At 37.1% G+C, this 15,303-nt stretch overlaps 1 protein-coding gene across 1 annotated transcript in view; it reads right to left on the bottom strand.

Moving 5' to 3' along the window:
* The window catches only part of rad50 (RAD50 homolog, double strand break repair protein), a 41,012-nt gene that overhangs the window by 10,535 nt on the left and 15,174 nt on the right, over nt 1–15,303 (bottom strand). Inside the window, exons 9-23 of the mRNA XM_088933506.1 lie at nt 13,539–13,704; nt 12,685–12,878; nt 11,336–11,542; nt 10,696–10,878; nt 10,293–10,450; nt 8,590–8,765; nt 7,976–8,213; nt 4,741–4,930; nt 3,798–3,924; nt 3,102–3,295; nt 1,539–1,649; nt 1,266–1,358; nt 1,057–1,170; nt 549–676; nt 209–433 (exon numbers count right to left, since the gene is read on the bottom strand). Coding sequence (XP_088789632.1) covers nt 209–433; nt 549–676; nt 1,057–1,170; nt 1,266–1,358; nt 1,539–1,649; nt 3,102–3,295; nt 3,798–3,924; nt 4,741–4,930; nt 7,976–8,213; nt 8,590–8,765; nt 10,293–10,450; nt 10,696–10,878; nt 11,336–11,542; nt 12,685–12,878; nt 13,539–13,704 — 2,504 coding nt within the window. The remainder of the gene's footprint in view (nt 1–208; nt 434–548; nt 677–1,056; nt 1,171–1,265; nt 1,359–1,538; nt 1,650–3,101; nt 3,296–3,797; nt 3,925–4,740; nt 4,931–7,975; nt 8,214–8,589; nt 8,766–10,292; nt 10,451–10,695; nt 10,879–11,335; nt 11,543–12,684; nt 12,879–13,538; nt 13,705–15,303) is intronic.

Here is a 15,303-nt window from a genome sequence, read left to right as displayed (position 1 = left end):
TTGAGTAACATCAGTGACCTTTCATCTGAGTAATTCAAATCACGAGTAACTGTAAAGCAAGTGATATAACTCTGGATATCCCCTTAGAGAAAACAGTATGGTTAAAGTGGACAGTACATATCACTAGGATACCTGGAAAATGACCTTTTGTTATTTTTTTCTGCCAAGCACATAAAATACAGACCCTTATGTGTCTAGTTATACTTACTGATCAAGTGTCTTGTAATAGATGTCCAGGTCCTTGTTGGCCAGCTCAGTTGTTCTCATTACTATCATCTTCTCTCTGAACTTTTCCTCCGCGTCACAATACCCGTCCTCCCGCAGCTCCTTCCGAAACCGCAGGATCTCTTCCTCAAACCCCTTCTGCCTGCCCAGTGCTACGCTGCGATTCTTCTTCAAGTCTTCAATTCTGCTGTCCACCTCCTTCCGTTCACTGAACAGTCAACGAAAAAACAATCCTGTTGTGATCATGTTTATTTATGGCAGGGGGTCAGACTGTGACATTTTTTTTTAAAAAGGCATCGATCTGCATTCCAAGTCTTTCTTACTTCCTCAGCTGCATGACCTGCATGTCTCCCATTTCCTTTATCAGGGCCCTTCGTTTCTCAGCGACTTCTTGAAGCTCTTCAATTCGCTTCCTTAAAGTCAGGTTATCCTGGAGCCATCTTTCTTGGATCTGGAAAAATAAAAAGGCTAACTTTTTTGTTTCTCTACAGCTTCTACAGAGGCAAAAACTGAGACAAAAATGAAAATACCACCTCCATAAAGCAGATGATTCAGATTTATTTTAGGTGCATTTCAGAAGGCACATACTTGACTAAGCACTTGACACATTATGAACAGTAAATATATAAGGGCATTGCCAGTAATGAACAACATATACAATTTAATCGTATTGCTTAAAGACTTATTTTAGATATGATGGACATTTATAACTCACACTACACTCTATGCTTGCATTTGTTTTGCCAACAGGATCTGATTAATCTGAATATAGCACTTCATTCTGAAGTTGTTCTGCAGAAGCAACAGTAAGCAGTCATGTTGCTTTCTTACCTTTTGAGTATCAATGTCTTGCCTGATATTTCCCATTTCTATGTTGATCTTCTCTCTTTGTTTTTCGGCTTCATGGAGATGTGTGTTTGTTTCCTGCAGTTCTACCTCCTTTTGCTACAACACATGCACATTTTTCTCATTACAAGTTTGGTTAATCGTTTTTGATTTTGAACATGAGCTCAAAAACCAAAACTACACGACAGCATTACCTCTTTGTATTCATCCTTCCCCTCTTTAACATACTTCTCAATTTCTTTATCACAGATGTTTATGTTCCTGATCTTTTCCTTAATGGCATTAATCTGAAAAAAAAACATAAATCCCTCAGTGTCCGAAATAACCTTCTTAAGAAAAATCAATGTATAGGTTAATGTCAATCATATCATTATAAAAAAAGAAACAAATCAATTTTTTTACATTTCATATTTAGCTTATAATCACTTAGAAATCTTATGAAATGAAATTGAATTACTAATCCAGACCTTTTCTTGTCCTTCCTCATTTTTCTGCCTTCGTCTCTCTATGAGCTCCTGCTTCTCCTGCTGCAGTTTCTCCAGGGTCATTGCAAGAGGCGACAACTGTTCTTTGGCTTCCTAAAGAAAAGAAGCATCACACTAGTAACTAGAGGATAATGCCATTCAGCTGTAACAGATGCAAAACATCCTGTGACCTATGTGATTGAACAGTCCTCAAGTTTTCATTATGTGCATTATGCAAAATACTAATTTATCCCAAAACACTACTTACAACATGTGTGTTAAATATCCTAATAGAAGTGTATTAATCATATTAAAAAACACTATAAAGACTGCGCTAATAGATTAAGTTTGAATGTCCAGCTGAGCTGATGGTAGTATAAATAACTCCTATCAAAGTACTGGATTTACCACTATCAATATCTCACAGATAAAAGTCATTAATTCAAACTCAATTATCAATAAGTACATAATCCAGCCATCCATTTTCTAACTGCATTACTTTATACAGTGTCACAGGGGAGCCAGAGCCGACCCAGATAGGCAATGGGTGCAAGGCGGGATACACCCTGGATGGGACACCAGTCCATTGCAGGGGGACACACAGAACGAGACACTTGCACCAGTGGAAAAGGTGCAAAACCCTAACATGATATATAAAGAGCCACTTTATATTAAAAAAACTAATACTTCAGTTGATGGAAATGAAGGCCGCTTCATGGTACCATGTCTTGCTCTAGATATGACAACTGAAAAGTAACCTGAATACCAGTGGAAGCATGCATGCAGACATGAAGTGTCAATGAAAAGGGCTATTTAAAATCTCAAGGGTCAGCCCTGCAGTTTATGTAGTCTAGGAAGCAATCAGTAGATTAAACTGCACCTAAACAATGCAGGCAAAGATGCATAAAGCCAGCAGCACCATACTGCTGTCAGCTGGGAAAGGACAAAGAGGTGTTACGAAACCTGTATGAAAAACCTGAACAATACACAACTACAGATATTAGTACTTTATAAGACATTGAAACACTACTAACCTAACCCCTTTTTTCCATTTTTAGAAGCAAAAGAAAACATTTTTTTCCATTTGTTAATGTCAGTAATTTTAGATGGCAGTGCTCTTTGCTCTGAGTTTAGTCAATATAAAAAAATTAGGTGTGAAAACACGATACTTTAAAAAGCTTCCACAGAACAACAGATGCCATTTAGTATTTGTGATGATAATCTTGATGACTAAACTCCAGACGATTACCTTCTACATACATTATTATGTAGGCGACTTTTTCATCTGTCCTAGACTGTATTACACTCACACTACGTACCCTCTCTCTGACAGACATTCTTTTGTCTTATTTATTCATTTTACAATGAAAAAATAAGACTTTTTATTATCAGACATAAACTTTGTGGCATATCAAGCAGACTTTGTTATTTTAGGGATAGGCAGATCCCTTGACATTTCTGAAGCAAAGAACTCAATAGACTCCTTTAATGTGCATAGTTTTAACATTTAATGTACAGTAATGTACATTTAATTTATAATACAAGAAAGTAAATGACTTAATGTACCCGAATCTCTCTATGTAAGGACTGGATCTCTGCAGAAAAATCTACACATTGCTCCTCCAACTGCTGCTGGCGCTGCATATTACTGGAAATTTGCAGTTTTTCAGCGCGCGTTTCATTAATGCTGCTTTTCAAGAGCTGGATTTGCTCCAGTTGGTCCTGGATTAGCTTTCGTTTCAATTCAATTTTGCTGGAGGCTTAAAAAAAGAGAATATTATGGAAGAATTACATAAACAATGTTATTTTTTTACATTGTACCCATTCATTAATAATCACTTATAAAGATTTAAAGATGTCCTCTCTTATAGCATGATACTTTGTGACCTCTAGATACAACCAATCTAAGCCATTTAAAAAATATCCTTAATAAAGAAAACAAATGAAAACAACAGAATCCTTACACATAACAAGATGGACCATAATAAGAACCTACAGTACTTTCTTCAAAGTTTGTTCAAACACTGAGTTTCAAAATTAATATTTTAATAATTAATAAATCAATTTTAAAAAGGAGATTTAAAAAAATCTTCATTCGTAGAGACACAAATCACAGTCTGAAATTAACAAAAATAAACCAAACATATAACATATCTTAACACAAATATAGAAATATTAAGATTTTAAACTTTCCGATACAGATTAAAGCAACCCTCTAAGGAAGATGGATGATAATATGAGTGAGGAGCACAGTGAGCTCACTTGTGTCCAGTTTGTGCTGCGTCTCCTGTTTCTCCTGATTGACTTGTTGCACTGTGCGGGACAAATCAATGCCTTGCAGTTTCGTTGCCTGCTGGGCAATTTTCCGTTCCACATCTTTCAAATCCATCTAGAAAAGTAGAACAGGTTATAAAAAGGAACAAGTTAATAGGTTTATTCCATGCTGAAAAAAGAAGAAAGAAAACACAACATTTTGGGCGTGGAGCCTTCTTCACCTGCAGCCTACGCATGCTGACGCAGCTACCCACCTGAACTACTACAGGTTATAAAAAGACCTCTATAAACATGCATGGCATGGCACTAGGCAGCAGTGTTGAAGTGGTCAGGGTTCCAGACAGCAAACCAGGGGGTGATGAGTACAAATGTGGATACTATGGGACAGTGCTTGCGAACCCTTGAGCAAGGTACTTCATTCAGATTGCTCCAGTGAATGTCCTACTGTACGGACAAATCAAAGGCATCACTGTCAACGAAACTTTGTTCTCATTTTGTTAAATAAAGGAATATTTATTTTCTTTTAAAGCTGCTAGTGTAATCCCTTAACACTTTTGACAAAGAACATGCACTATAATTAATAATTGCTAGAAGTGCTACGGGAAACAGTAAGAGAATTATAATTAACTAAAGGGCAACTGTTTTTTAATAGTCCTGTGAATCATCAACTGGCACTGTATTTTTACTAAGTAACAAAATGTTTGATACCATGAAGGGCAGAGCAAACTTAAAGAGGTGATTTTCGATAGAAAAAAAAGTCACTGCTTTTCATCAGAGGTCAGACCACATTTGCACATCATCTCAATGGAATTTTGCATTACACAGCACAACATTTGCAAGAAATGAATCACGTAGCCTAACGAGCATCAGCATGCCAATATGCACGTCCATGGCATGCGCAATAGTGTTCTTTTGAAAAGCTGAAGGTTACCAGGTATCTGTCCATCAGAGAGATGTCCTGAAGACAAGCCTTCGCTGTCTCTTCTTCAGACATCAGCCTGGCCAAGAGGGTCTCCTGCTCCTCAATGTCATTTTTCAGACGATCTATATCACGGTTTACATTCTGGAGCTTGTTCCGCAACTCAGGCAGGTCCTTCTCGCCCAGCTCAGACACAGTCTGCCTTTGAAAAATAATGAAAATTTTCAGAAAACCTCCAGATAATACCTATTACAGGTGTTCTTCTATCAAACTGACAAGTAAACTACAGCATACAATAACATCTAAATAACATGCAAAGAAATTCAGCCAGGGGATAACCTGTAATAAATGGCAATTAAACCCTTTAACAGCTGTTGTTTCACTCAGGGTGGAACATTTAGTCTAGAATGTCTTTTGTTTATCATCACTGGTAAAGCAGAACTGCTTGTTTTAAAGTTGGGGAATCAGGAATATTTCTGGACTATTCTGGAACCTCTAGTCTCTTCAAAAACAGTTAAAAAGAAGGGGGTTCCTGAGTGGCTCGGCCCATAACAGTGCTTGCTCAAAGAACAGATGGAGCAGAGTTGGTTAAACTCAGAGGTGAAGAACCTGGCTGAAGCCCAGTGCAGGCTGGGATTAGTCAAGCAAACAACAACTGTGGGATACTGGTGCACCTGCAGGCTTGCAGTGACATCATTGAAATATCTTCTACTCCACCAATTAGTACTAACTCCCCTGTCAGGTGCTTTGGAGCAAATAATGAATGCCCGTGCAGGTGGAGAAGCACATCTCATTTCTTTCCGAGCTAGTAAAGAAGACACTGTCAGAAAACAGGGTGTGTATGTGATAAAAAAAGGTTAATTCTGAAAAAAAAAAATCATTCTGAGAAGCTGCCCATCAACTCGTCTCAGATTTTGTTTTAAGTAACACCTGCAAATGACATTTCTCTAGCAGTTGAGCTGACATATATTACATCTAAGCATTGAACAAAATCTCAGACTTTATAATGTATAATAGTTTACGGCTATTATGGTTCAATTAATACAGCCCCTCTCCCAGTCACCTATGACTCGACGTAAATTCAGCTTTATGTAAAACCTTGCAGAGGTTTCATAATTACATTTTCAAGTCACTGAAATGTTAGGTGTATAAAGAACAAGTATTCTGTGAGTTAATTCTGTGAATAAATAATGAGGAGTACAAGTAACAGAGACACCACGAGGATGCCATTTTACACTCAGTCCTTCTTTGTGGCATCCTCTGTGTATTTTCATGCACTTTTTACCTGAAAACTGTGAATAATTCACATTGCACTCATAATTATATTTTATTTTGTGAACAGTGGTAAAAGGTTAAGAATCTCCAATGTTTAATTTATTATTTACTGGAATTTTTTTTAAGTGTATGCTAAATTTGGGGCTGTATGGTGCTATCGCTGTGTAGTTTGCAACTTTTCCTTGTGTTCACGTGGGTTTCCTCCAGATGCTCCGTGTTCCTCCCACAATGTGAAATGTGGCTCAGGTGTGAGTGTGTGCATCTGTGATGGCCCAGGGTCCATCCTGCCTTGCGCTTGTCTCATTTGCTGAGATAGTCTCTGGATCCCCAGCAACCCTGGAAGAAGCTTTTAGGAAATGGGCGGATATTACATTTGGTGTTAATTTATTCTAATTATATTATTTTAAAATGTTATTCATTAAGCAAAACGTTTTAACTATAAATATAATGAATGATCATTCTCTGTATGTGTTCAAGCAAAAGCTAAGAAAGGGTCAGTTCTGACTTAGGTAAAAATCGTGTTACACAAAGGCCTGATGAACAGAATCTTTGCATTAGTCAGGGTGTATGTCAGATAAGAATGTGTGTATATCATCCTGTGGATCTTATGATATTACAATCACGTTTGGAAATTTGGGATGAGTCAGGTCTCATTTTATGGGAATTGCAAGATACAGGCTATAATTATGTACAAATATAACTTTTATAATAATTAAGTTTTAAATAAATTAGCTGTTAATCAAGTAACAAAAATCATATGAAAAAAAGTAAAGAACACACTTGAAGTAATAACAGTAATAATGAGAAATGTCATGATCATTCCTAATACTACAGTGACCTCTTGTGGAAATAAGCTTGCAGCTATGTGTGTGCACTGTACTATGCAATTGTAAGGACAGGATAAAGCAGCGATCTTCATTCCTGGTGCTGGATGGTTTTGGTCCACCAGGTTGTATAGGGAACATATACTGTAACTGCCAATGAGTAAAGATTTGGAAACAACAGGAAATCTAGATAAATAGTAGATTCGGCTATAATTGCGTAGGATCAGAACTACATAATGGCTTTATTTAAATAATACATTCAAATAAACTCATTACAAGACATGGTGATGGTGGAATGAAATCAGAAGACATGGCAGACTTCCAGGATCAAGTGTGATATAGCTGATCTGATAATAGCATTTAGATAAACAATGAAACAAAAATGACACAAACACCTCATTTTAGGTGTTGCAATTATTTCACTAGGTTAACATTTATAAAATTATTAGTGATAGAGTGACCAGCCTGTACTATAGAATAATTTAATGTCAGTAACAAAACCTGACAGTAACCTGGAGCCTATCCCTAATCCTTGAGTTAAATGCAGATGGTAGTTCATTCACAATTGTTTTTTAATCCAATTAGAAAGTATAAACCTGACAGTAACCTGGAGCCTATCCCTAATCCTTGAGTTAAATGCAGATGGTAGTTCATTCACAATTGTTTTTTAATCCAATTAGAAAGTGTAATTCTGCGATCCCTAAAATGAAGTGTGAATGTAAAGCCGTGTTTAGAATCTGTAGAAAATAATTTAATAATCCAAAAAGCATAGTGCATATTAATTAAAAATTCAACATCCATCCATTTTCTAACCACTTCTTCTAATTCTGGGTCCTGGGGGAGCCAGAGCCTATCCCAGCAGGTCAGACACAGACACAGGCACGTATACAGACACACACTCACACCACGGTTTTTCCCAGAAAACAATGAACCTACCAGTGTGGTTCTGGACTGTGGGAGAAAACCTACATAGGAAGAAAATACAGAAACCAGGGCCTCAGCGCTGTGAGGCAGCAATGCCATCCATCGGCCCAACTTGCCGCCCAAAAAGAAACATATGAATACAAAAATAACAGAAAATGAAAGAGGTTTTTGATGCGCGAGGAACGTTGTCCCCTGTGAATCTGGAGCTTCATGTGGCTCAATACCTGATAGGTCGCAGCCCCATCATCTCATCCTTCTTCTTCTCCTTCCTCTTCAGGTCTTGCTCGGTGTTCTTCAGCTTGTCGGGAACGAGGCGCAGCTTGGACTGCATGTCGTTGATGACATCCTGCAGCTCGGCCTCGGAAGGGAACATCCTCTGGCAGACCGGGCAGCAGGGCTCCCTCTCCTCCGTGAGCTGGCTGATGAACTGCGTGTACACTGCTGTGGCCCCAGCGAGCATAGCTGGCAAAAGAGCAGGGACTCAGAAAGCTCAAGCCCAAGACACTTTACAGTCACCAAAACAACGATCCAGGTAGAAAAACTCATCTGAAATAGTATTTTGAAATAAACTGTACTTTTATTTCTGGTTCAAACATAGCATGACACGAAGGATCTCATATGTAAAGACAAGATTGAATGAGACGGGTGAGTCTGACTGAGCTGAATGGATGGTCATTGGTTGGATGAATAGGGGTGAATAAAGTTACTGGAACCATCTGTAAACAGGTTTTGGAACCAGGCTGCAAAACAGCCATGTTTATCAATCTGTAATTAAGCAATGCTACATTTATTCTATGATACATTTCATAAGTGATACTGATGAAAAACATCTCCACACCTCTTTGCTTGGAGGTTTTTTCTATGTCATCTTGCAGCTTAGAGAGATCAGATTCAAAGTCTTGATTTCCACACACTTCAAACAGTTTCTCCTGGTAAGTCTCCAGCTGTTGCTCCTTGCGTCTTATTTCAGCAGCACTGTGGTTTTTATTCTGTTCTCCAGAAGCCAGGTCCTTACTTGTATGAAAAAAATGGACAAGTCAACCATCACTGAATACTTCACTAGTAAAGCATGTCAATCATAATCCCATAACTTCACATAGTATTTTATTTCACATCTCTTTAAGCACAACAGTACACCAGCAAGAATTAGTACTTTTTTCTTTGATTAATTGCTACCTCTTAGAATACAAGTACTAATGTTCCAAAAATGTTCCTTAGTCTACATATATTAAAGTATCCACTACAACTACATGTGACTAATTCATTTTTTATTAATTAATCTTATTAATTATCCACAAACCATTTGGTAATAAGAAAATATTACTCATATGAATCATGGGATGTTTCAATATTTCAAATACTTTCTTTAACATTTTTGTTGGTGTTATAAACTGTATAATTCAAAGGAATGAAAATGTTTTCAATTTTAATTTAAGAGGTGACTTCAAATTACCATGTCTGTTCTTGGATGGATCTGGATTTGAAAGAGTGCAGAAAAGTCTGTCTAGTTTATAATATTCAATTCTTTAGGTTATTCTACAGGTCCACTAGAGGGAGACAGATCTACACGTTAAAAAGCATAGCATGCTGTACGGTATGTGTTTTAATTTGTAATTAAAAGAACATCTGGGAAAAATAATAAGAACAGAGCTTGTATATGATCTGAAAACAACCTGAATAATAATTACTTCCCTAGTTATATTTTCATCTAAAGATAAATATTCATCTAAAGAGAGAGTACTGTCAATATTTTAATACAGAAAAAAAAGAAAGGACCTTAATTAAAGGTTCTGATCAAAAGAACAAATTTCATTTCAGCAGTGATCCTCATTTATACCAACTCACTAAGCATGATTTTGACATCTACATGAAATGTTTTAGTGTTTCTAACAGTAAAATGTAGTTTTGTGGAACTGCAAATTGATTTCAGAACGTCAGTACAGAGCTTACATATTTTAATTATATTTACGTAACCTAACGGAAGAACAATAACCTTAAAAGCGGATGATGCAAACTGGAATTTACAATAAGATCTATTAATCACCAGGAGGGGCCAACCAACTTACTCTTCTACACCTTAGTATTTAGTTTACCTGAAAAATATGATTTCTTCAGAACTAAAACAGGTGATTTTTTTCCCAACACCTTGCATTTGTGAAAACCAAAAGCAACTGTTAAGAACAGAAACGTGGCGGAATTTTCTTTAGGCTCCGTATCATCACACAATCTAAAACATCACCCACTAACGAAACGTCATAGAACACAGCTCTATTATACAATTAATTGCCACAGCTTGTGTGGTTCATAATTATTACAGAAACCATGTGTAGTCACAGCAGAGAGAAAAATTTTCCTCTACGGGCCTGGGGGAATCCTCCGAGATCTAAAGGAACAAACGTGAAACAAAGGAACAAAACTTCCAACATCCTTATGTGAAAGCTTTACCACAGATGGGACTGATGTGCACATCAGCAATGCCTTATCTAAAAAAGTACTTTAAAGCAACTAAATAATTAACTGTGAAAACGTTTGTATACTTACGTCATCCTATACAGTTTGTCTCTTGTTTGATTAATTTCTCTATTCTTTGTGTGAATCCAGTCCTCCAGTTGTCTCTTATTTGGAAAATAACCTAACAGGGACGTCAGTTCATCACTGTGACGAGACTTGATTTTCCTAACTTGTTCATCCTTATCAACCTAGTAAGAAAACAATTCCATGTATTCTTGGCCCGTGAAATTGTTTAAATTAAAACACACTGAAAAACATATGTGAAGAGGATTTAAGCGTTGTTCTCCAAAGGTAAATTTATATTGAGCATTGAGCTTCTATTAAGATCGGTGAAGTTTTACAGTTGCAGGTAAAGAGAGAGCAAGTTTTATTAAAAACAAATACTAACATTTATACTTTTATGCTACAACAGGAGTGAGTCAACATGTTTTACCTTATCTTTTTTCAGCATGTCCATCTGAGTCCTTGCCATTGTGTGTGCATTCAAAAGCTCCATTTCTTGGTCTAGTTTGCGCTGTAAACGGTCCAATTCGACTTTCTCACTCTGAAGGTCTGTAACCTCTGCCTTCAGGGCTTCTATGTTAGAGGTTTCCAAAACATTCTCCAGTTCCCGCTCCTTCAAATGAGAGAGAGGAGTAAGTAATAACCTAGATTAAAACAACACGAAAAATAGAAGCAAGCCTTCAGATGCAAAGAGGTTAAGATACATGTTATAAGATACATGTGCATAATAATTAAATAAAAGGAGTACAATACTCAGCACTGTTTCCAGACCCTTATTTAGAAGTTTGATTTAAATGAGGCTGAGTAATTGCCTGAATGAGAAATTTGGAGATATGAAACTCCAGAACTATTACCATTTAACATAAATGTAGTCTATCACTGGGAATGGCTGAAAGGCATTATTCAAGTCAAAACTCTCACGTTTACAGATGAATAAAAGAAGCTTTCGTGGTGTTCAGTGAAACTGCGGGCTATCAAGCAACAGTGTACTGTAGTTTTCTATCTAATTAAGAAAAGTAAACTGATGTTATCTTCAACATTAAGTTCAAAATCTTTTTCTTTTTACTCACTGTTTTCAGAAGTTCTTGCTCCATCTCCTGCAGTCTGTCTGATGACCCCTCCAACTTCAGCAGCTCATTCTTCACACTTTTCAGCTCCTGTTGTTTTTTATTCTGTAGGTCCGTCTTTAAGTCAACTGTTCGCTGCAGTCCTGTCTTTTTGTCTCGTATCTCATCCATAGCATTTTGTTTCATTGCTTCTTTCTCTTGGAAATCCCTCTAATTTTGTTGAAGAAATTAAAGATTTTACATCAATTATTAGATAATTGCAAGACATATACTGTATATATTCATATTATTTCAAAATATTAAAATACCTTAATAGTGATAATTCTTGCTCGCAAAGGACAAAAACAATATTTACAAAGAAAATATTTAATTCAATCTACAGAGTGCTACGTGCTGTATAAGTAGGCCAACTGGAGATATTATATCTTGAACATATACGGGCTTTTAAAGCCTGTTCTTCCAAAACTCAGTAGAAAATAGTTCTTTAAGACAGAAAGGCTTCAAAGAGATCAATTAAGTTTCAGTTTTGCAGAAATGAGATCATGATGTATTTTGCTAGCTTTCAGTCAAAACCAAGTCAAGATAGTAATAGCATGAAATTGTGGTATTCCTAAAAGGCAAATAAGATGGGTATTAAATAAATGGTAATAAATGGGTTATATTTTTAATGAAACAGTTCAGCCTTCTGTCTACGGATCATCTGTGCAGTATCTCCATATCCTGAAGTAGTTCAGGTGGGTAGCTGCGTCAGCATGCGTAGTCTGCAAAGGAACAAGTAATAGGTTTATTCCTTGCTGAAAAGAGTAGAGAGAAAACAACGCTTCGGCTGTGAAGCCTTCTTCTGTTGAAGGCTTCACAGCCGAAACGTTGTGTTTTCTCTCTTCTCTTTTCAGCATGGAATAAACCTATTACTAGTTCATCTCCATATCCTGACTTGTCTTTGTTTTATTCATTTCAACTGGGAACTCTAGTCCACTGCCAAGGATGAAGGTCCCCACATGACTTTAACTGAGGAACAAATTATATCTGAAGACTAACTGAGAATATATTTGAGGTTACAGTAAGGAAATATCTGTTGTTTCAATTTCATTTTGCTAACTCTGCATCAGAAATGCCAAGACTACCTTATTTAGCTGAAAAATAACAAATTTCCACCAGTGAACTGCTTAAATGTGTTGCTGTTAAGGCACAAGCCCATTCCTGTTATAATAATTTAGGTACCTGTTTTGTAATTGTGTATAAAAAGACATTTCAGTTTAGGGAAGAAACATGTTCAGTTTAACTGTTTTCTTTTCTCTTTTTGCAAAGTTTAATTGCAAGAAACACTTATTCTGTTATGAATATAGTCCTACCATCACTTGGTTTAATGCTTCTGTCTCCTTATCTTGGCGCTCTTTAACTTGTCCCTGGAAGCTTTGCAGCTGCCTCTCATTAAAAGGTGACCTTTCATAGCCATCCATTTCCAGGTAAGCAGCTAAGGCCTTCACATGGGAATCTCTGTTCCTTATGCTCTGCTGGTTTCGGTCTGCCAGCAACTGAAGACGGCCTAGTATGAAAGAAAATATCTATATAAGCACCCACAAATATACAGACAATATATATACAAGGAGTTGGTATTGAAAGGTATGTATGTTTTGCAGACAAAAGTGAGTAATTATTGTCGACGTACAACATGCTATCATGGAAATTCCTTATTCTCATAAGCAATATGAGAATAAGTGGGCCTTCTTCTTTTTTTTAAAGGCCCACTGTTTTCCTACATGCAAACTCAAAATATACCTGAAATACTCTGCTGCAGTGGATATTTTAGCTTCTCCAACACATCTCTATTAAAAAGTGTTTTTGCTACAGTGGAATACAAAGGAATAGTTCAAATGTTTGAATGCTAAAATAAAGCATTCTACTTAATAGACTCCCACTTTGAGTCATTCTGATGGATTCTAGGGTCTGCACGATCATGTTCATTAAAAAAAAAAAAGCAAATAATGAAACTTTATGCAGGCTTCTTTAAAACAAGTTAACATTTTTGTAAATATTCAACATCTCACAAAAGATTATGGAAAAGCCTGCAATGGATCAAACTACAATGAAAGGGAAGCCTTGCTCACTTATCTGTATATCAGCTGCCGCCACATTTAGACTCTTAATTATCTATGTTATCTGCTTAAGGTTATTAATAATTTGAAAGGTAGAAAAAAAATTGTACCCTGCTCCACCAGCAGATCAGACTTCTGGCGGTTCAGTCTCTGGTATTCTCTATTAGTTCGCTCTACCTCACGCTGATAGTCATTCAGTCTCCTCTCTTTCTCTCTCACTGTCCTCTGGTGGTTCTGGTACATCTCTCTCAGCTGCTCATCTGTGCCCTGGAACTCCTGACACCAGTGGAATGACATACAGTGACATGTGCACCACAGGGAAACAGGAACAGGCCTTCTGCTGGAGAACCGCTCTTCAATGGAACACCAGCAAGTACCTCCAGAATTAACAACACTTCTGAGATTTTATACAAAAAAATACACAGCAGATTACATTTTATGATGTAGTGCATTAAAAACTGAGGGAGAACAAAATTATAAATAGACATAAAAGCCTCAAGTATACTGCAAACAATGAAGCACTGATAGAGTTTCCAAGGTCCCACATTAAATATTTTTGCACAAGAAAAAACTTACTAAGTTAGGGCTATTATAATAACACAGCAGAACTTCAAAACTTCAAAGCTTATGAAAAAGAAAACCTAATGAGAAAAATTTGTGAATCCTTTGAAATGATCTATTCCTGCAGTATTTTCTACTAAAATGTGATCTTCATCTCAGTCACAATATTTGACTAACACAGTCTGATTAAACAAATAACACAAACAACTGTACTGTTTCATGTCTATATTAAACACTCACTCTCTATGCTGGAAAAAGTATGTAGCTCTAGGTTTGAAAAAAATGGCATCATCTTCAATAACACCTAAAAATGTATATGTAGAAATGTAATTTGAATTTAAGGTGCTTTCAAATATTATATGATTTAGCAGTTTTTGAAGCAAAACATCAAAATAAAAGATGTAAATACACTATTCATTTGCTGAACTGCACTCTGAAGAGGCTGACTTTGCATTATACAAAAAGTACATTAAACAACTGTTAAAGGCCTACCACAAAGTATTATATAAAATTCAAATCAAGCCTTATTATGCTCTGGGGAAAATTTGTTTTATGGCACATTCCAGTACAATACTTATACATGAAAAATTAACAGCATAGAGAGTAAAAAAGTGTTACAGGTGATAAAGTTACTTTGCACTGTTTCGAAGAGATATTCCAGTGGGGATGAACAATTTCCTGAGTCTGTTACTTTCACACCTGTGTGACATAGAGGTGTCTCCTAGATGCAAATAGTGTAAATTCACAATGGTTGGGGCGACATACACACTCTTAATGCTTAGCCTTCTTTACAAACCTTATGCTTGCAGGGTGATATGGCTCCTTTAACTCACAACTGGCAGCCCACTGAAGCTAAGTAGGTGTGAGCCTGGTCAGTACCCGGATGGGAAACCTCCCAGGAAATACTAAGGTTGCTGCTGGAAGAGGTGTTAGTGGGGCCAGCAGGGGGCGCTCACCCTGTGGTCTGTGTGGGTCCTAATGCCCCAGTATAGTGACGGGGAAACTATACTGTAAAAAGTTGCCATCCTTCCGACGAGACGTAAAACCAAGGTCCTGACTCTCTGTGGTCATTAAGAAACCCAGGGTGTTTCTGGAAAAGAGTAGGGGTGTAACCCCTATTTGGCCTGGCCAAATTTCCCATCGACCCTTACCAATCATGGCCTTCTAATAATCCCCCTCTATGAATTGGCTTCATTACCCTGTTTGTCTCCCCACTGATAGCTGGTGTGTGGTGAGCATTCTGGCGCACTATGGCTGTCATTGCATCATCCAGGCGGATGCTGCACATTGGTGGGGGTGGAGGGGAGTCCCCAT

Source organism: Atractosteus spatula, chromosome 14, assembly GCF_055471065.1.
Source record: "Atractosteus spatula isolate fAtrSpa1 chromosome 14, fAtrSpa1.hap1, whole genome shotgun sequence".
NCBI classification, from domain to species: Eukaryota; Metazoa; Chordata; class Actinopteri; order Semionotiformes; family Lepisosteidae; genus Atractosteus; species Atractosteus spatula.
Note: the sequence above shows the minus strand (reverse complement) of the source record. Positions and strands in the feature narration are given on the sequence as shown.